This window comes from Leptopilina heterotoma, unplaced genomic scaffold, assembly GCF_015476425.1.
Source record: "Leptopilina heterotoma isolate Lh14 unplaced genomic scaffold, ASM1547642v1 Lhet_123, whole genome shotgun sequence".
NCBI classification, from domain to species: Eukaryota; Metazoa; Arthropoda; class Insecta; order Hymenoptera; family Figitidae; genus Leptopilina; species Leptopilina heterotoma.
Genome location: NW_025110842.1, coordinates 3,175,163 through 3,195,603, shown reverse-complemented (window position 1 = coordinate 3,195,603; position 20,441 = coordinate 3,175,163). Strand labels below are relative to the sequence as shown.

Sequence of the window (20,441 nt, the reverse complement as noted above, 5' to 3'; positions counted from 1 at the left end):
TTCGAACGGTAGAAACTAGAATTTTTTCTAATCTTTGTTTTCATTCTTCTCGACACGACTTTTCATACGTATTTGAGGTTAAGATTAGAAAACTAAAAATAAACTTATTGCTCTTGTTAAAAAAAATGTTCTAATAGTCGGGAAATCGAAAAAATGGACATATTTCGCTATCGTAAATTTTTCATTTACATTCTGACATTTCTTGCGTACGCCTGGTCTGGTTATGGATCGGGACTATTGTCAAATTTACGAGACGCTGTTCTAGCCACGGAATCAATATTTGAGGATTTTTTCGAAAATGCCATAACAGTGGCACGTAAAATCAAAGACATTCACGAGGTGTTCGACGCGGCTGTTGAGGAAACGTGTGTCTTTCAATGTCCAACAGGTATTTTAACTCTTTATTTTTAAATTGAAAATAAAACTCTTTCTTAAATCTTACATTTAAATTTTTAACTATAACCTAAAATATTCCGTTTCTTTCTCTTAATAAAAACGAAAAATTACTTTCCTTTAAAAAATGAACCGCATGAAAATATAATTGAAATAAAATAATTTTTAAAAATTGTATTTTAATATTGAAGTAAAATATACTTATATATTTAAATATAAATAGTAAAATAATAATGAAAATAATAAACAAACGTGGTGTGTTTACATTAAGCCGCTTTCACAAGGTTCGAAGGGAAAAATGTTTAAAGAGCAACATGTGACTTTCCGATTGGCTGATGTATATTTCTCTTGACCAATCGGATCGCTCACATGCGGTTTTTTGGACTTTTTGCCAACTTCAGAGTGTTACGACGTAAACAAAAATTAGCAATCACCCAAAAAGACCTAAATATTTAAATTAAGTGCAATTTTTTTGAAATTTCACAGGAATTTCTTCGGTGCCGGACAAAAATCACGTTCCAAAAAGTGATGGTTGCGGATCGTTGGGAATAGAAGTGAGTTAAAAAAAGGGGCAATAGTAATTAACCTATTTGCCTGCACGTAGAGAGAAAAATCAACCTACAGGGGCAATATCGAATTCTTTTCTTATTTTTAATTTTTTAAATTTATTTAATAACCAATTTTACTTTCAAAAATACGTTACTTTCGAAATTTGCTCCGTAGAATCGAATCTTGTGATTAATTTCAATCGAAAAAGCAATTAATTTGTGTTAATTTATTTTGTTCTCTTATTTTAAATTTGAATTTAACAAAATTGTTCAAAAATGCAATAAAAGAAATAATTTTTTTCCTCCTAAAATATTGCAAAAAAAGAACAAAAATTATGGAAAAATTTAAAACATAGAAAAACAAAAATTATAAAAAATAGATAGAAAACAAGAAATTAAGAAAAAAAAATACAAAAAAAGAAAAATGTGAGAAAAAAAATTTAAAAGAAAATATAATAAATAAAGAAAAGTACAATAAATTGAAGAGAGACAAATTTAAATTTACAAAAAATTACAAAGAAAATACAAAAATAAAAAAAAATACATAAATGAAACCAGAAAATATAAAATAAAATAAAAAATACATAAAAATACAATAAATTCAAAGAAAAAAATTAAATTTTTAAATCAAAATTATTAAATTAAATTAAATAATTTTTCTAAATTTCCTTTGTCAATTAAAATAATTTTCACCAATTAAAGAATTTTCAAATTAATTTTTCTCAATTAAAGAATTTTAAAAATTAATTTTTCCAAATTAAATAATTTTTAAAAGTTAACTTTTCCAAATAAACCAATTTTGATTTTAAAAATTATAGTCTCAAATTCTTTAAAACGATTTAATTATTTTCAAAAAATATTCGAAATTCAATTATTTTCAATATCTACTATTTTCATCAAATTTCGCAAAGGAATTCAATTATTTAAGCAAAAATTGATCAAATTCATTCAAAATTCAATTATTTTCAAATAATATTAAGTAAGTATATTAATATTTTTATTTCAAATAATAAAATTTTTCTCAAGAATTCAATTATTTTTGAAAATTTTAATAAAATTCATCGCAGGATTTCAATTATTTTAAATAAAATTTTACAGAAATTAACAGAAAAATTTATTTTCAATTCCTCGAAAAAGTCTATTATTTAAAAAAAATATTTTTTAAAAATTCTTTGAAAAAAATCAATTATATCGATAAATAACAAAATTATTCGGGAAAATTCAATTATTTTGAGGCATTTTAATAAAATTCTTTGGAAAATTCAATTATTTTCATAAATAACAATATTTATCACAAGAATTCAATTATTTTTAAAAATAATAAATTTTTTTTTTGAAAATTCAATTATTTTGAAAAATATTAATAAAATCTTTTTCAAGAATTCAATTATTTTCATAAAAAAAACAAAATTTTTCACAGAAATTCAATTCTTTCTAAATATTTTAATAAAATTTTTCGCAATAATTCAATTATTTCCATAAATAATAAAATTCTTCTTAGGAATTTAATTATTTTTGAAAATTTTTATTAAAATTCTTACCAACTATTCAATTATTTTCATAAATAAAAAAATTCTTCGTAGCAATTCAATTATTTTTAAAACAATTTTAAAAGAATTGCCCAAAAAATGTAATTATTGTTAAAAATTTGATTTCAATTCCTCGAATAAATTGAATAATATTTAATAAAAATGTTCTTTTTTTAATTCTTTGGAAGAATTGAATTATTTACAAAAATATAAGAATTTTTCACAGAAATTAAATTATTTTGAAATATTTTAATAAAATTGTTTGAAAGAAATCAATTATTTTAAATACAGTTTTAATTAAATTTTCTTTTTAAATAATTCAATTATTCTTGTAGATTTTAATCAAATTCTTTCCAAGAATTCAATTATTTGCAAAAATAATTCATTTAGAATTCAATTATTTTGAGGCATTTTAATAAATTACAGAATAAAATCTTTGTCACTTTTCTTGAAGAAATTGAAGTATCTAAGAATTTTGATATATATTTACAAAGATAATTGAAATTGTGAAAATTAAAAAAAAAAATTTTTTGAAAATAATTGAATTTCTGCGAAGAATTTTCTTACTTTTGAAGTTAATTGAATTTTGCAAAGAATTTTATCAGAACTTTTGAAAATAATTAAATTCTTATGATGAATTTTATTATTTATGAAAATAAATAAAATTTTGAAAATAGAATTTCTGGGATGAATTTTTTTATTTATAAAGATAATTGAAATTTTAAACAGATTTTTTTTTAAAAATGTTTAAAAATAATTGAATTTTGCAGAAGAATTTTGATATTTATAAAAATAATTGAAATTTTGAGGAGAATTTAAAAAAAAATTTTTTTGAAAATAATTGAATTTCTACTAAAAATTTTCTTACTTTTTGAAGATAAATGAATTTTGCAAAGAATTTTATCAGAACTTTTGAAAATAATTAAATTTCCAGGATAAATTTTTTATTATTTAGGTATAAAATTTTGACGAGAAATTTAAAAAAAAAATTTTAATATAATTGAATTTCTGCGAAGAATTTTATTACTTTTGAAAATAATTGAATTTCAGAGAAGAATTTTATTATTTAGAAAAATAATTGAAATTTTGACAAGAATTATTTAAAAAAATTTTTTCTAAATAATTGAATTTCGAAAAAAAATTTTATTACTTTTGAAAATAATTGTATTTTGGAGAAGAATTTTATTAAAATTTTTGTAAATAATTGAATTTCTTAGAAGAATTTTATTTTATTTATAAAAATAATTGACATTTTAAAGAGAATTTAAAAAAAAAATGTTAAAAATACCTAATTAAAATTTTCCTATGAATTTTATTAAATTTTATTAAATATTATTCCGGATTGTTTGATATTAAAGTATATGTGTTGTCGAGAAATGTGATTTTTTTTACAATTTTGACAATTTCGTGTTTCATTTTTGTCGTTTTTCTAAAATTAATTAATTTCTTTTTTTGTAAATTTTTCAGATCAATCAAGAATATCTTCCGCTGGCGGAAATGACAAAATGCTGCGATTCACACGACATTTGCTATGACACGTGCAATTTGGACAAGGAAAAATGTGATTTAGACTTTAAACGTTGTTTATATAAATATTGCGATGGCTATGACTCAACTGGTGTATCGATTGTGAATGCATGTAAAGCGGCGGCGAAAATGCTTTACACCGGAACAACAACGCTCGGCTGTAAAAGTTACATGGATGCGCAAAAAAATGCCTGCTACTGCGGCGACAACTCTAAATGGAGTAAAAATTCGAGGAAGAAACCAAAGCGAGCCACACACTCTGGTGGCGAATTGTAAAAAAAAGACAAAAATTCTTTGTTTATTTAAACAAATTTTTTATTGTGTTTTTGTGTATTTTTCGTTTTTGTTGTTTTAGATTTTAATTAATAATTAATAATTAACATCATCGTTGACTTTTGTTGTTTAGGATAGAAAAAAATTGTAAATATTTGTAAATTAAGATTTAGCTATAAAAAAATTAAAAACTAAAATTTACACGTGGATTTTAATAATTAAGATTTAATTAATAAATTTATTTTATTCATTTATTTTTATTTTATAATTATTTATATTTAATTATTTATTTTATAATTTATTTATTAATAAATTAATTTTAATAATTTTAAGATTAAAATTTAATATTTAGTTCCTGTAAAATTTAAGAATTTAAATTTAGAAATTAGGTTTAATAACATAAAGTGAGAAAATAAATTTTACAATTCAAAATTGAGATAATTAATTTTAATATTTTATTTATAGATATCAAAATTAATTAATTAGGATTTAGATGTAAAATTTAATGATTAAGATTCTTAAAAGTATTTTTTTTACAAAGATTGAATCTCTATAAATATGAATAAATATATTTCTCCAACACTTGCTCTGAAAGGAGTACTTTTCTTGGTAGAAAAGTGTGGCGAAAGTAGAACTTTTCTCAACTGCTCTGAAGAGCGTGGCGAAAGTGAAATTTGGCGTGGCGAAAGTAAATTCAGCGTGGCGAAAGTAATTTTTAGCGTGGCGAAAGTAAATTTGGCGTGGCGAAAGTAAATCATGAATTTATTCTTTTTTCATGTTCTTTGACCGAGATTTATTTTGTATCTAACTTCTTCCCCACTCAAAACATTCGTCTTTTATTATATTAAACATAAGAACATTTTAAATTAAAATTATACGAAACTCACGAAGAAACCTTTCCTCGCAAGGCGTTGGAGAAAACGTAGTGCACAACTCGTGGTGAAAGAATGATTTTTCTCGAGTGATTGCTGCTCTCGCTACCCTCGAGCCGCAAACTTCACTCTCGAAAAATCACACTTTCGCCACTAGTTGTACAATGTACTATTAATTAAAAATATAAATGTAAAAAAATGTAAAATAAACGTAAAATATTTAAACAATGAAAAATATATTTTTGAAATTAATAAATAAAATTAACCCAATTTGATAAAAAAAGAAATTCAATTAAAAAATTTTACTGAAATTAAAAATCAAATCAGAAATTTCACTGAAAGTAAAATTGAAATTAAAAAATTTTTATTTTTTAATTTTTTTAAAAAGAAAATTTTATGAATTTATATTTAAAATTTGAATTAGAAAATTTAAAAGTAAAAATGAATAAAGAAATTAAATTGCAAATAAATAAATTAATAATTAACAAAATTATAATAAACAAAATAAACATAAATAAATAATTAATAAATACGCAAATATTAAGAATATTTTTATCCTCGAATTATATAATTATTGTGGTTATTAAAAAAAGAAAAACAAAAGAGTTTTTCAAAAACTGTCATTTTTCACTTAAAAGCAGAAATTTTTCTTCTTCCAAATTTTAATAAAATTGCCAAGTTACTTTCAAATAAATAATAAAAAAAAAATTCGACAGTATTTTTTTCAAAATGGGAATCAATTTTTCATCCTCAAGTAGTCAGAAAAAAACCGAGAGGTAAGATTCACTGAAATTATAATTTCAAATCAATTCATAAATTTTTCTTATTTTTGGTTATAAATAATAAATTGAGAATTTCGACGAATGTGAAAATTCTTTTTCTCTAAAATTCTATAATAAATTCATTTATTTATTTATTTAAATTTATTTAATAGTTTTTGTGCATTTATTTATTTATTTATTTACAATTTTTTTATTATAAAAGTTTTCTTTGTGGTAAAAAATTGACATAATTATTTTTTATTTTTTTATTTTTTTATTTTTTTTTTTATAAGCATTGGTAATAATATTTTTATTTTTTTAACTCTTGATTTTGATTATATTTTATTTTTAAATTTTTTTCGAAAACTCCGTAAAAAATTTTCGAATAAAAATTTTTTTCATGACTTTTTATTTAGTCATTGATACAAATTTGTTGATAATTAAATTTATTCTAAAATTCTATACAAAATTTTAGTCAAAAATTTTTTTATTTGTTAATTTTCATGTATTTATTTATATAAATATTTTAATTACGAAAATTTGTTCTAAAATTCTAAAAAAAAAATTATTTTTAAAAATTGTTATTTAATTTTTTATTTATTTTTCATAATTATATTTTAATTGAATAAACAAATTAATAATTACTTTATTATTATTATTTATTGAAATGGTTAATTATTAATTATTAATTAAATAATAAACTAAATAAATTTACGTTTATTTACCACATTTATTTCTTTTTCTTAAAATTAATCTGAGAAAAATGGATTTAAAAATTGAATTAAAAATATAAAGAAAAAATTAGAATAAATAAATTTTGGTAAATAAATGAAAAAATAGACTCGAAAAAAAAATAATTTTGAATAAGTGTAAATGAATAAATAAATAAATTTTAATAAATTAAAATAAATAAACTCGAATAAAAAATATTTTCAATAAGTTTTATTTTAAATTTAATTTAATTTCAAAAAAAATTTTTGAATAAGTTCAAATTTATTCATTAATTTACGCTTGTAAATAATAACCCGTTAAAGTTGTAAATAATAAATAAAGAAATAAATTTGAGTAAAAATTAATTAATTAATTAATTAATTTTTTAAATTAATTAATTAATTAATTAATTTTTTAAATTAATTAATTAATTAAAGTCAATAAATAATATTGAATAAATTTAAATAAATAAATTTTTTTTTCAATTATAAATAAAAGTGAAAATTTTTTTGGCAAATGAAAAAAATGTAACGTTAAATATTGCAGTTTTGTTTTCTGCACAGCACAGATGGACAGTTGGAGAATAATCGAAAAATGAAATCATCGCGTCCGAGTAGCCGCAGTAGGCAGGAAAAATTTTGCGGCGCAACAAATCCGTTTATTATATTTTTTTTACGCCTGCGAAGTAGAAAATCAAATATACCAGTGACGACAATCGCGCGAATCGCCGGTAAACGATGGTCGCAAATGAGTGCAATGCAACGGCAAAAATACATTGATCTCGCCAATGACGAGAAGAAAAGGCGGCAAAAAATTAAAAAGAAACGTCTCCATCAAGTCATGACCAATAATTCTAAGTAAGGAAAATCACATTCCTTTTTTTCCCAGTTAATTTTTTCAAATTAAATAATTTTTCCAAATTTATACTTTTCGACATTAAATAATTTTTCTAAATTAAAGAATTTTCCAGTTAATTTTTCTAAATTAAATAACTTTTCCAAATTAAATAACTTTTCCAAATTTATACTTTTCGACATTAAATAATTTTTGTCAAATTAAAGAATTTTCCAGTTAATTTTTCCAAATTTATACTTATCGACATTAAATAATTTTTCTAAATTAAAGAATTTTCCAGTTAATTTTTCCAAATTTACTTTTCCAATTAAAGATTTTTCCAAATTAAATAATTTTTCCCATTAAAGAATTTTCCAGTTAATTTTTCCAAATTTATACTTTTCGACATTAAATAATTTTTCCCAATTAAAGAATTTTCCAGTTAATTTTTCCAAATTAAATAATTTTTCCAAATTTATACTTTTCGACATTAAATAATTTTTCCAATTTAAAGAATTTTCCAGTTAATTTTTCAAAATTAAATAACTTTTCCAAATTAAATAATTTTTAAATTAATTTTGACAATTTAAATAATTATGCTCTTTGAAATTAACTTTTCGAAATTAAATAATTTTTCCTAATTAAAGAATTTTTCCCAATTAAAGAATTTTTCAGTTAATTTTTCCAAATTTACTTTTCCAATTAAAATAATTTTTCCCAATTAAAGAATTTTCCGGTTAATTTTTCCCATTAAAGAATTTTCCAGTTCATTTTTCCAAATTTAGTTTTTCAATAAAAAAATTTTTCCGGATTGAAGAATTTTTAAATTAATTTTGTCAATTTAAATAATTTTGCTCTTTGAAATTAATTTTTCCAAATTAACTTTTCGAAATTAAATAATTATTCTAAACTCACTTTTCCAATTAAAATATTTTTTTTCAATTAAATAATTTTCCAGTTAATTTTTCCAAATTTACTTTTCTAATTAAAATAATTTTTCCCAATTAAAGAATTTTCCAGTTAATTTTTCCAAATTTACTTTTCCAATTAAAATAATTTTTTCCAATTAAAGAATTTTCCAGTTTATTTTTCCAAATTAAATAATTTTTTTAAATTTATACTTTTTTTATTAAAATATAATTTTTCCCAATTAAAGAATTTTCCAGTTAATTTTCCCAAATTTATTTTTCCAATATTGAAAATATTTCCCAAATTAAAGAATTTTCAAATTAATTTTTCCAAGTTAAATTTTCCAAATAAAAAATTTTTTTTCCAAATATCAAAAGATCAAAAAATTGTTGTCAAATTCAAACTTGAAATCTAGAAATTTTTTTGTTCTGCATTCCGTCACTTCTAAGAATTACCAAAAACAAAATGGCGGCGGACAAATAAAACAGCTGATCCACTTGAAATCTTATAATTCGTCTAAATTCCAAATTAAACCGAATTAAACGGCGATATTTTTTTAAAACAACTTTTCCCAATGGCAAGAATATAATTTACTTAAATAATTAAAAAAACTTTCTCAAAATCAAATAATTAATTGCAAAAATAAAATAATTTTTTTTTTCTTGCAAAAGACATGTACAGTCCCAGCCAAAAATTATTATACGCCTTTTGCCAAAATTGAAACTCATTTAAAATATATTTTTTTCTATATATTTTTTTTTTTTTTTATTATTATAAAAAAATACTATTTTCTCATTTCCAAAAAGTTTTTTTTGAAAGAAATATTTTTCTCTTTTGAAAAAAATATAAACTTTTGTTTTTCGAAAAACGTATTTTTCCTTTTTTTGAAAAATAAAATACGAAAAAAAATTTGAAAAATTATTTGATTTTTCTTTTGGTGTTTAAAAAGTTTAAATAAAATAAAAGTTTAAATTGCAATTACCTGTAATCCTCTAGTTCCATTGTTTCCAAAATAATCGAAGATTGAACCTCAATCACCTTTCAGGTGAATATTAAGGGGATATTCCGCATCGTGTCTTTTTTGGTTTTCTTTCGCTTCCTGGAAAATATGTACAGTCCCAGCAAAAAATTAATTAATTTACCAGAAAAATAAAAATATTTTAAAGTTTAAATAAATAATTCCTATTATTAAACAATGCAAAATTGATGAAAAATTAAATATAAATGAATAACTTAATTATTAAAAGTTATAAATAATTTTTTGGTAAAAATTAATTCCACTTTTCTTAAATGGATTTTTCGGCCTAAGACCTTTTATTGCAAAAAATAAATAATTTTTCCAACTTTATTATTTTTATTATTACTTAATATAACTATTTGTAATTAATTTTCAATTATTACTTAGTAATGTATATTAATTAATAGTAAAATATAATAAAATATCGAAAATTAATTACTTTTTTGTAACCAAAGGCCTATTCGGCTAATTTAGGCTTTTTTATTAAAAAAAATAATTTTAAAAAACGTTCTTTTATTTTTATATTATTTTTTATTGATAATATTAACTAATTAATTACTTTTCGTAACAAAAAGCCTTTTCGGCTAATTTCGGCCTTTTTATAACAAAAATAAAATTTAAAAAAACGTTCTTTTATTTTTATATTATTTTTTTATATATAATATTAACTATTTAATTACTTTTCGTAACAAAAGGCCTTTTCAGCTAATTTAGGCCTTTTTAACATAAAAAAATAATTTTAAAAAAACTTTTACTTTTTATATTCTTATTTTTTATTCAATAATTCTTAATTATAATTAAATTAATTAACAAAAAAAATTCTCTTTTTTCCAGAAAGCCAACAACGAGAAAGAAATCAATGTATAAAAATAAATCAAGATAGAGAAAAAATCGTTTGATATTTATGATTTCCTTTTTATTTGTTAGTATTTTTTTTTTATAACTATGTACAATAAATATTGATGTATTTTTACACTGTATCTTAAAAGAAGTTACTTACAATTTAGAAATTATGCTAAAAAACAGCGACTCGTCATCGTGTCGCGTGTCCTCCGTTTATTTATTTTTTCTTTTTTCAAATATAATAAAAAATAAAAAAAAAACAACGAAAAAAAAATTATTTAAAACAAAAATATTAATTCCAACGAGAGTGTATTATAAATATAAATATGTATATATCAAAAAAATATAAATCTGCATTTTGTAAATAAAAAAAAAATTTTATAATTTCGCCGCGGCGGCGTCGGCGAAATGTATTTATTTATTAATTCATTTTAACATTAATATTATTAATATTATTTTTGTAAATTTTTTTATTAAAAAAAAAATTTTATGTTAATATAATATATGATATAAAACAATGCATAATAATGTACAATAATAAATATAATAATCAATTAATTAAATAATAATAATAGTAACAATAATAAATAATATTTATTATTAATATTAATTATTATTATTATTATTACTGTTATTAGCATAATTATAATTATTATTACTATTAATAATATTATTTTTATCATTATTATTTTTACTATTATTATTATTATTTATATAGTTTTTATTACTTTTATTTTTTTATTCTTTTTACTATTTTCATTATTTTCATTACTTTTATTATTTTCTTTATTTTCATTAATTTCATTATTTTCATTATTTTCATTATTTTCATTATCTTTATTATTTTCGTCACTTTTATCATTTTTATTATTATCTATAAAATTCTATATTAATAATATTAATATTAATAAATATTAATAATGCAAATTTAGATATAATTATTCATTTACTTATTTATTTATTTATTCATTTATTTATTTACAAAATACAAATTTATATATTCTATATGCATATATATATTTATATAAATATTATATTATATAACTTATCTCGTAGCCGTATTCCGCAAAGTGTCACTAAAGAGGAGGAGGGGGAAAAACACTTCCAAGTACTTACGTGAGAAGCACCATACAAAATTTTTTTCTTTTTCTCTCTTTCTCTCTTTCTCTCTCACTCTCTCTCTCTCTCTCTCTCTCTCTCTATCTCTCATATTTCGAAGTTTTGTTATATTAATATTATTATTATTAATTATTATTAGGCAATTTCTCTCTACTCGCCCTCTCTCTTTATTCGCAAAAACACACAAAAAAATTCATATACACTTTTTTCTTTTTAAAAAAAAAAGAAATTTTCTTTTTTTTTTCTACTAATCTTTCAGTCTCCCATTCTCTCGTGTCAATGTACAAAAAAATAATTTTCAACGCGCGAACGCGTGACAATTTGCAGAACATTTCTTGGCTCTATTCTCTATACACTTTTTGTTTTGTTTTTTCTTTCTTTCTTTGTGGAAAAAAAATTTTCCTTTCGTAACAAATATTCTTTTCTTTGTAAACAAAAATTTTCTTTTTGTAACAATTTTTTTTTTCGAAAAACAAAAAGTTTCTTTTTCTAAAGAAATTTTTTTTCGTAAAAGAAAATTTCGCTTTGTAAATAAATTTTTTTTCGTAAAAGAAAATTTCGTTTTCTAAAGACAAATTTCTTTCTGTAAAGAATTTTTTTTTTTTTTGTAAAGAAAGTTTCATTTTGTAAAGAATATTTTCCTTCTGTAAAAAAGTTTTCTTTCCCAAAAGAAAATGTTCCTTCTGTAAAAAAAAAAAATTTCTTTCAGGAAAGAATATTTCCCAAAAGAATATTTTTGTTTTGTAAAAAAAAATTTCTTTTTGCAAAGAAATCTTTGTTTTGTAGAACAAATTTTCCTACTGTACAGAATATTTTCCTTCTGCAAAAAATTTTCCTCTTTTGTAAAGAAAATTTTCCTTTTGTAATACGAAACATTTTTTTTGCAGAAAAGTTTTTTTTTGGTAAAGAAAATTTTCTTTTTGTAAAAAATATTTTCCTTTTGTGCAACAAATTTTTTTTATTTATTCATTTATTTATTCATTTACGGACATTTTTCATAAAGAAAAATTTTTTTTGGAGAACAAATTTTCTTTTTATAAGGAAAATTTTCATTTTTTATAAACAAAATTCTTTTTGTAGAGGAAAATTTCTTTTTGTAAGGAAAATTTTCCTTTTGTACACAAAATATTTTTTTTTAAACAAAATTCTTTTAATGGAGAAAATTTTCTACAAATAATTTTTTTTTTAAGAAAAATTCTTTTTATAAAAAAAATTTTCCTTTTGTACAACAAATTTTTTTTTTTTGAAAAAATTCTTTAATAGAGAAAAATTTCATTTTGTAAACAAAATTTTCCTTGTGTACAATTTTCTTTTTGGTAAAACTTCTTTTAATAGACAAACATTTCTGTTTGTAAGGAAAATTTTTCTTTTATACAAACAATTTTCTAAAGAAAGAAAAATTATTTTTTTTAAAGAAAATGTTCGTTTTGTAAAGAAAATTTTTCTTTTGTAAACAAAAAATCTTTTAATAGAGAAAATTTTCCTTCTGTACAACAAATTTTCTTTTTGGAAAAAACTCTGTTTGTAAAGAAAATTTTCCTTTTGTACAATAAATTTTCTTTTTGAAAAAAAATTCTTTTTATAGAGAAAATTTTCCTTTTGTAGTAAAAATTTTCTTGTTGGAAAAAAATTCTTTTCCTAGAGAAAATTTTCTTTTTGTAAGAAAAATTTTCTTTTTTGTGAAAAATTATTTTGCTAGAGAAAATTTTCTTTTTGTAGGAAAATTTTTCCTTTCGTAAAAAAAAAATTTTCTTTTTATAAAAAAAATTTTTTTCATAGAGAAAATTTTCCTTTCGTAAAAAAAATTCTCTTATCGTAAAAAACTGTTTCTCTTTTCGCAAAAAAAATTCCTTTTCTAAAGAAAATTCTCGTTTCGCAAAGAAAATTCCCTCTTCGTAAAAAACAGTTTTTCTCTTCATAAAAAAAATCCATTTTATAACTAAATCCGAGGGAATATTCTTTTTCCAAAAACTTAATCCAGGGAAATATTTTTTTTCCATAACTCAATACGAGGGAAAAAATAATTATAATTGTAATATTATCGATGTGCCCTTGAAAAAATTCTTTTTTTTTTTTTGCTCTTAAATATTCGCGTTGCTAAGAAGAAAAAAAAATTTATTATAAGCGACAGAAATAGTAAGTTGAGTGTGTATTTGTTTTTTTTTTGTGGTACAGAGGGTAAAATATAAAGTGTCCCAGTTTTTTTCTGCTACTGCCGCGAACGATAATCTTTTAAATACAATTGTTATCGTTGCAGTAACAATAGTTTTCTTTTCTTTTCATTTTCTTTTTTTTTTTGTATATTACAGTAAAGTACAGAGTGCCCCGAAAACGTAAACAACAACGTTCAACAATCGATGATAATGATAATAATAATTAAAAAAAAAAAACGAAAAAAAAAATTTTTCTTGAACTCTCGCGACGTAAAGAAAATATTTTATACACTACGCCCGGTTTCGCTTTTTTTAAATATTGTATAATATAAGCAATTTTTTTTTTCTTAAAATTTATTTATAATTTTTATAATATAAATATTATCATATGCACAAAACGTAACACTGTCGGGGGGGGGGGGGTAAGAGAGGGGAGGGGGAAAGTTCAGAATGCCCTTAAGAATGAAAGAAATAGGAAATTTCCTATTCGTGAGGTTTTTTTTTGTACATTTTTTTCTTATTACACAAAAAAACTAAATTCACGATTTTTTCCTTTCTGTGTATTTTCATTTGATTTTTTTTGTTTTTGCTTTTGTTTGTTTTTTTTGTCTTTCATTTATTTTTCATTTGGTTTTTCGTGTATTTTTTATTTATTTTTAATTTCTTTTTTAATTTCTTTTCATTTCTTTTTCAATTGTTTTTAATTTATTATTAATTTCTTTTTAATTTCTATTTAAATTGTTTTTAACTTCTTATTAAGTTGTTTTTAACTTCTTATTAAATTGTTTTTAACTTCTTATTAAAATGTTTTTAATTTCTTATTAATTTGTTTTTCGCTTCTTTTTAATTTATTTTCCGATTGTTTTTAATTTTATTTTTTTTTCTCGTCTTTATGTTTGTTTTTCGTTTCTTTTTTTGCTTCTTTTTTCATTTATTTTTTCGTTTGTTCTTTATTCGTCAAAAAAAAACTTTTCTTTTTCTAAAATTTTTCAAATTCAGGAAAAAATTATTTTTAATTGTATTTTTTCTATTTCGAAAATTTACACTCGAAAATTATTTTGTCAAAATTTTTAAATATTTCATGTGTTTAATATTGATTGGAATAAAATTTATTAAAATAATTTATAATTTTAATAACTGTCCGGAGAAATTTTCAGTAATTTTATTCGAAAAAAAACAATTAGTGAAAATTCTGATTTTGAAAAAAGGAAAAATTTTCCAAAATTTTAATTTTTCATATTTTGTAAAAACAACGATTCATGATAAAAAAAATCTACTTTTAAGAATTTACCTTTCGTCGATAGTAAAACAATTTTTTTTACTAATTAAAAATCAAATATTTTTTTCATATATTTTGTGAAATTCTTACGATTTTCTTTGATTTTTCTTATTTTTCATTTATTTTATTTTACAGTTGAAATTTGATTCTAAATGAATAAAATTTTTCGAAATGAAAACAAAAATTATTTTTAGGTTATGTTGCGACAGCTAAAACCGAAATATTTTTTTTTTGGGTTTCTTTGAAAACTACAACGAAATTTAAAACGAATTTCAATTATTTTTGTTTAATAATTATTTTTAATTATTTTTATTGAATAATTATTTAATTATTTTTAAATTATTCCTAATATTTTAGAGGTTATGTTCGCTAAAAAATGCATTTTTATTTTCTTTTTTTACTTTTCATTCTTTACAGACGATAAACATAACCTCAAAATAATTTTTTTTCTCCAATTTCCAAAAATTTATAGAATTAGCATCTAAACAAAGAAAATTGTAAGAAAAATCACCCCACCCCCCACCTCTCCATTGTCAATTATAATTATTTTAATTAAAATCAACAATAATTTGACAAATAACATTTTTTTTTTGCATGTCGTCAATAATAAAAATTCAAAGATTGACAATATTAAAAAGAAAGAAAAAATCTTGTCATCTTTTAACATTTTTTTAAGCATCAATAATAATTATAATTACATTTTTTTGTACACAAAAAACATTTTTAAATCGACAACTTTAAAAAAAAAAAATTACAAATTTTTTCTTGTCTGATAAAAATGATTTTTCTTTTTTTTATAATTTTATAAACACACACGTAAACAGTAAAATTAAAAAAAAAAACGCCGAAACGAATAAAGAAAAAATTCGTATATGAGAGAGAAAAGGAAAGTAATCTACGTCTGTCCTTTTCTATCTCACAATTTGCATTCATGCTCAAAAGGCGATTTTTTTATAACCCTCTCGACATTAAAAAACGAAAAAAAAAAATTAAAATAAAATTAAAATAAAAAACACTCCACGAAATTGAGAAAACGAAGAAGAGGAGGGAGGGTTGGTGGGTGGAGGGGGAATGATGAAATACTGTGGGCAAAAACGTCTAAAAATCTACATTTGTCAATTGTCAAAGTATCACCGAAAAACAAAAAAAAAAACACTATTTATAAATCGAGAAATCAATCTCTCATCTTATTGGTTATGTGTACTGATTCATCTATCACAAGTGCCGACTACGCGGAGTCGTTTTTTTAATTAAAAAAAAAAACCAAAAAAAAAGAATAAAATCCCTTCGGGAGAGAAAGTGTGTGTATGTGTGAGAGAGAGAAAGAGAGCGAAATTCAATTTGTCATCGAATAACATAACCTCAAATTTTAGAATAAATTTCATTTCTTGTTAATTTTTGCGTTCACAAAAACACTTGTTTTGTAAATGGACCTTAAGACCAACGAATTTTGTGTTTTAAAAGTATTTTTCACTGGATTATTGTGAATGCACCTTAAGACCAACGAAATTTGTGTTTAAAAATAGCTTTTGATGGATTATTGTAAATGCACCTTAAAGATCAACGGCCTTTTGATTTAGAAAAAGACAGTCGCATATTTCTGTCCTTTTCTTTCTCAGGCGTCGATCTTTGGGTCTTTCTGCAATAAAAAAAGGGTCTTTCTACAATAAAAAATGGGTCTTCTACAATAAAATAATGTCTTTCTACAAAGAAATTAGCTAACGGTTAGTAAATGTGATTTCAGGTCCGTCTACAATGCAAAAGTTAATAGGCGACTTTATTGTAAATGCTACGCAAATAATAGTTTTTAATATTAACTGTTAATAATTATAACGTTTAACAATTATAACCATTAATAATTATAATAGTTAAAAATTATAAAAGTTAATAACAATAAAAATTAACAAATTTAATAGTTAACGATTATAAAAGTTAATAATTACATAAGTTAACAAAGTCAATAGTTAACAATTATAATAGTTAACAATTATAAAAGTTTATAATTATAAAAATTAACAAAGTCAATAGTTAACAATTATAATAGTTAACAATTTTAATAATTATTACAATATAATTGTTAATTCTAGTAATTATTATATTTTTTAATAATTGTTTTATAATATTTAATTATAATAATTAAAATAACTAACAATTATATTATAATAAGTATAAAAACTAACAGTTATATTAAAATAATTATTATAATTAACAATTACTTCAATTATATTGATTATTTTTAACATTTATAAAAATTATAGTAATAATTGAATGTCAATTCGTTGTATTTTCGTAGCGTTGGCCCATTTACTTGGTATTGTAGAGGGTCCTTTATGAACACAAACTGTTACACAATGAATGTAGAATCACCATTAATGGTGAACTCCGACACTCTGTCTAATTTCCACCTTTTTTTTAACTACCCAACCATGGCAATTAGTAAAAAAACCCTTTTGTTGTTGTACTTCAACGACCCAACCTTGCTAGACGAAATTTTTAACTACCCAACCCTAGAAGTCGAAATTAATCCCAAACAGTATGAAAAGTCTAATGGTAAAAAGCTTTTACATGAGAGAGAAAAGGACGAAAGATATTCCTATCCTTTTCCCTCTCGTGTAAAAATTCACCATTAAGGCCCTTCTTCAATAGGATCCGAAGAGCCTGCGTTCAGACTGCGTTAATTTTAGCAATGCCATAAAAACAAACGAAACGCAAGCTCTTAGGATTCTATTGAAGAAAGGACGAAAGATGTTTTTATCTTTTCCTCTCTCGTGTGAAAATTTACTATTAAGGCCGTTCTTCAATGGAATGTTAAGAGTATACGTTCGACTGCGTTGATCTTGGAATTAGTCACCATGACAACCAAAGGAACACAAATTCTCAGAATTCTATTGAAGAAAGAACGAAGGATATTTCTATCCTTTTCTCTCTCGTGTAAAAATTTTCTATTAAGGCCCTTCTTTAATAGGATGTTAAGAAAAAGCGTTGGCGACTGCGTTGATTTTGTTAAAACCATCGGAACCTAAATTCTTAGGATTCCATTGAAGAAAGAACGAGAAATATTTCTATCCTTTACTTTCTTGTCTAAAAATTTACCATTAAGGCTCTTCTTCAATAGTAATGCCAACAAAAAGCGTTGCGACTGCGTTGATTTTGTCATTAGTTACCATAACTACGAACCGAACGCAAATTTCTAGGATTCTATTGAAAAAAGACCTTTAGAGTTTCAATTATTCTTCGGCCTACTTAGGGCTCGTCTGCAATAGAATCCCAAGAGCGTGTTTCCCAAATTGAAACCAATGGCAACCAATGCAACGCATTTGCGAAACACGCTCTTGGGATTCTATTGTAAAGTAACCTTAACGGAAAAAGTTTACGCAGCACGGTTGGGTAGTTGCTTGAAAAAAAGGTCCATTTAACCAATGTCGCAGTATCACTTCGGGGGTTTACCGATAACTTTTTTCCTCTTCTTTCACGTAGTGCACGTAGTTTACGTCTTTACGTTAAGAAACGTTCGCTCACGAAACGTAAAGACCTAACCTACGTAAGGGTGAGTTCACAATAGCACTTTTGAATAGAACGTAACGTAACGAAACAATAAGTATATTGTTTCGTTACGTTTACGTTTCGTTCAAGAAACTCAACCTAATGCTGATTCTACACGTACTGAGTGGCCCCGACTTTCCGGAACGAATTCCATGAGATAGACAAAGACAGCGATAGTCTCTGTCTTTGTCTATCTTATGCAATTCGTTCCGAAAAGTTGGGGCAAGTCAGTGTAAGTGTAGAATCAACCTTAGATTGAGTCTACAATAAAGACTTTTGAAGATAAAAGACGTTACGCGTTGAAAAGTATTCAAATTTCAAGGTTATGTTAAGTCAACTCTACAATAGCATTCTCCGTTATCATGACATTGCGAATTCGGTAAATCTAACCCGTTTCGAATGCAATTCGAACAAAAGTAGCTGGTCTTTTTCTTCAAAAAAAAAGGATAAAAATAAACTTACTTGTCGTTTCTTTGTGTGAATTTGATAAGAAAAAAAGAATTGATTATCGCGGTCTCATGGTACTGTTCAGCGGTTGCATGAGACTCCCATTGATGTAACTGTGATAGGTCGTGTAGACAGCGGCGGGATTTTGTTGATGTGGATCTTGTGAGTAGGGCGCGGGCACATTCACCACACCCACTGGCAATTGACTCGCTTGATTCATAAAACCGCCCAATTGCGCCGCCTGATTCATATAGCCAGTGGTGGGTTGCGCTACACGATAACCATATTGTGCGGCGGCCATTAAATTTGTATTGAGAGCAACATTCGGACTGACGCGACTCGCGGCACTCTGCATTTGGGGACAACTACTACTTGGATCGAGTGTCTGTCTGTAGAGACTCTCGCTCGTGTAGGGCTGCGTTAGGGAGGTCATGTTACTGTTTGTCGATGATCGACTCGTTGAACGACTACTGGTGGGCACGGGCGCGCCCGGCGAGACGGTATTCACGTTGTAGTAATTTTTCGCGTAGCTCAATGGCACCTGCGGTGGTGTCGATAGTTGCCGTGATGTCTGCGGCGGTGTCATTGTGTGTGCCAGTGATGGCGGCGGTGAGAGATTCATACCGGGCGGCGCTGTCGGTGGAATCATGTCTAGGCCGTTGGTGAGTTGCTGGAGCTTCGCTAGACTGCAGGAGTTGGTTGTCTGGTGACTGCCGGAACCAGTTAATGATGGCGACGGTGTGTGCGAGTGGGGCATTGAACTGGTTTGGATGTAGAAGTTTGTCGCTGTTGTGCAGGGCGTTGGCACTGCGGTTCTGCCGCCGCGATGCTGGATCACGTAGGTGTTTTGGGCGGGGAACGGTTGGGAGGCGACTGTCATGTAATTGCCTTGGGATATTACGGCCATGTTGTGAGAGTGGGCCGCGTGACTGTGGGTGTGAGGATGGGGGACGGAGGGGACTGTCATTGAGGAGGATTGTTGGTATTGAGGGGGAAGGTGACTGTTGTGGGTTGAGGAGGAGTGGGACGACGTGTGCTGCGAGCTCTGCGTGTGCGGCGTTGGTGGCGTTGCACGATGCGATCTGCTTTGTTGGTTTGATCTCGATCTACAATTGAGAACAAGTCTTAATATTAAAGCACTGAAGACGTCTATACAGTAAGAATACTGTCAGTTCAGTCAGTCCACGGGTGCGAAGAGGACACTCTTATGCGGCGTTCAATGTACGCTCACTCGCACTCACGCTTAGGGGTGATTCATAGTCAGATACTCTTACTGTATACAGGAGGACAAAGTTCGCTTAGGTCTAACTCTTGGTTTTCGTCATTTAACAGTTACAAAGAGTTAGGCCTAAGCCTAACTTGTCGACAACCAATACTTGAGCCTAACTTGTCGACAAGGCTTAGGCCCAACTCTTGGTAATTGAACCCCTTGATGCAAGAAACAGACAGACCATTGAAATTAAATGGGCTACGTCTGGTTCTTGCATCAAGGGGTTCAATTGTTAATGTTGACAACTAATGCGACAGAGTTACTAAGTTACGATAGGATCTTTCAATAGTGCAGTTCTGAACAGTGCAGTCATTAGTGAGTTGACTAGACCAGGGGTTTCGGGAGACAAAGGGAATCGTTAGCTAAGTAGCTACTGGTAGCCTTTCGATTTAGAATACAAACAAAAACTCAC

The 20,441-nt window shown here is 24.4% G+C and overlaps 3 protein-coding genes across 8 annotated transcripts in view; 2 read left to right on the top strand and 1 right to left on the bottom strand.

Moving 5' to 3' along the window:
* Positions 1-26: 26 nt before the first annotated feature.
* On the top strand, positions 27-4,525 carry LOC122512640 (group XIIA secretory phospholipase A2). Its single transcript, XM_043628585.1, has 3 exons — positions 27-388; positions 880-947; positions 3,938-4,525. The coding sequence occupies exons 1-3, from the start codon at positions 154-156 to the stop codon at positions 4,271-4,273; spliced, it is 639 nt and encodes a 212-aa protein (XP_043484520.1). The 5' UTR covers positions 27-153; the 3' UTR covers positions 4,274-4,525.
* Positions 4,526-5,784: 1,259 nt separating this feature from the next.
* LOC122512641 (high mobility group protein 20A-like) lies at positions 5,785-10,495 on the top strand. Its single transcript, XM_043628586.1, has 3 exons — positions 5,785-5,918; positions 7,183-7,471; positions 10,210-10,495. The coding sequence occupies exons 2-3, from the start codon at positions 7,209-7,211 to the stop codon at positions 10,256-10,258; spliced, it is 312 nt and encodes a 103-aa protein (XP_043484521.1). The 5' UTR covers positions 5,785-5,918; positions 7,183-7,208; the 3' UTR covers positions 10,259-10,495.
* A 7,222-nt stretch (positions 10,496-17,717) lies between these two features.
* LOC122512604 (histone acetyltransferase KAT6B) overlaps positions 17,718-20,441 on the bottom strand; it is a 47,150-nt gene continuing 44,426 nt past the window's right edge. For all 6 annotated transcript variants that reach the window (XM_043628526.1, XM_043628528.1, XM_043628527.1 and 3 more), the window contains one exon: positions 17,718-19,865. In XM_043628526.1, the coding sequence (XP_043484461.1) occupies positions 18,818-19,865 (1,048 nt within the window). In that variant the 3' untranslated portion in view covers positions 17,718-18,817. The remainder of the gene's footprint in view (positions 19,866-20,441) is intronic.

What these genes read in the sequence shown, in the direction of transcription:
- LOC122512640 (XM_043628585.1), top strand. Translation starts at nt 154, where the DNA reads ATGGACATATTTCGCTATCGTAAATTTTTCATTTACATTCTGACATTT. An exon ending in TGTCTTTCAATGTCCAACAG is followed by an intron (nt 389 to 879) that starts GTATTTTAACTC and finishes GAAATTTCACAG; the next exon opens with GAATTTCTTCGGTGCCGGAC. An exon ending in GCGGATCGTTGGGAATAGAA is followed by an intron (nt 948 to 3,937) that starts GTGAGTTAAAAA and finishes TAAATTTTTCAG; the next exon opens with ATCAATCAAGAATATCTTCC.
- LOC122512641 (XM_043628586.1), top strand. Translation starts at nt 7,209, where the DNA reads ATGAAATCATCGCGTCCGAGTAGCCGCAGTAGGCAGGAAAAATTTTGC. An exon ending in GTCATGACCAATAATTCTAA is followed by an intron (nt 7,472 to 10,209) that starts GTAAGGAAAATC and finishes TCTTTTTTCCAG; the next exon opens with AAAGCCAACAACGAGAAAGA.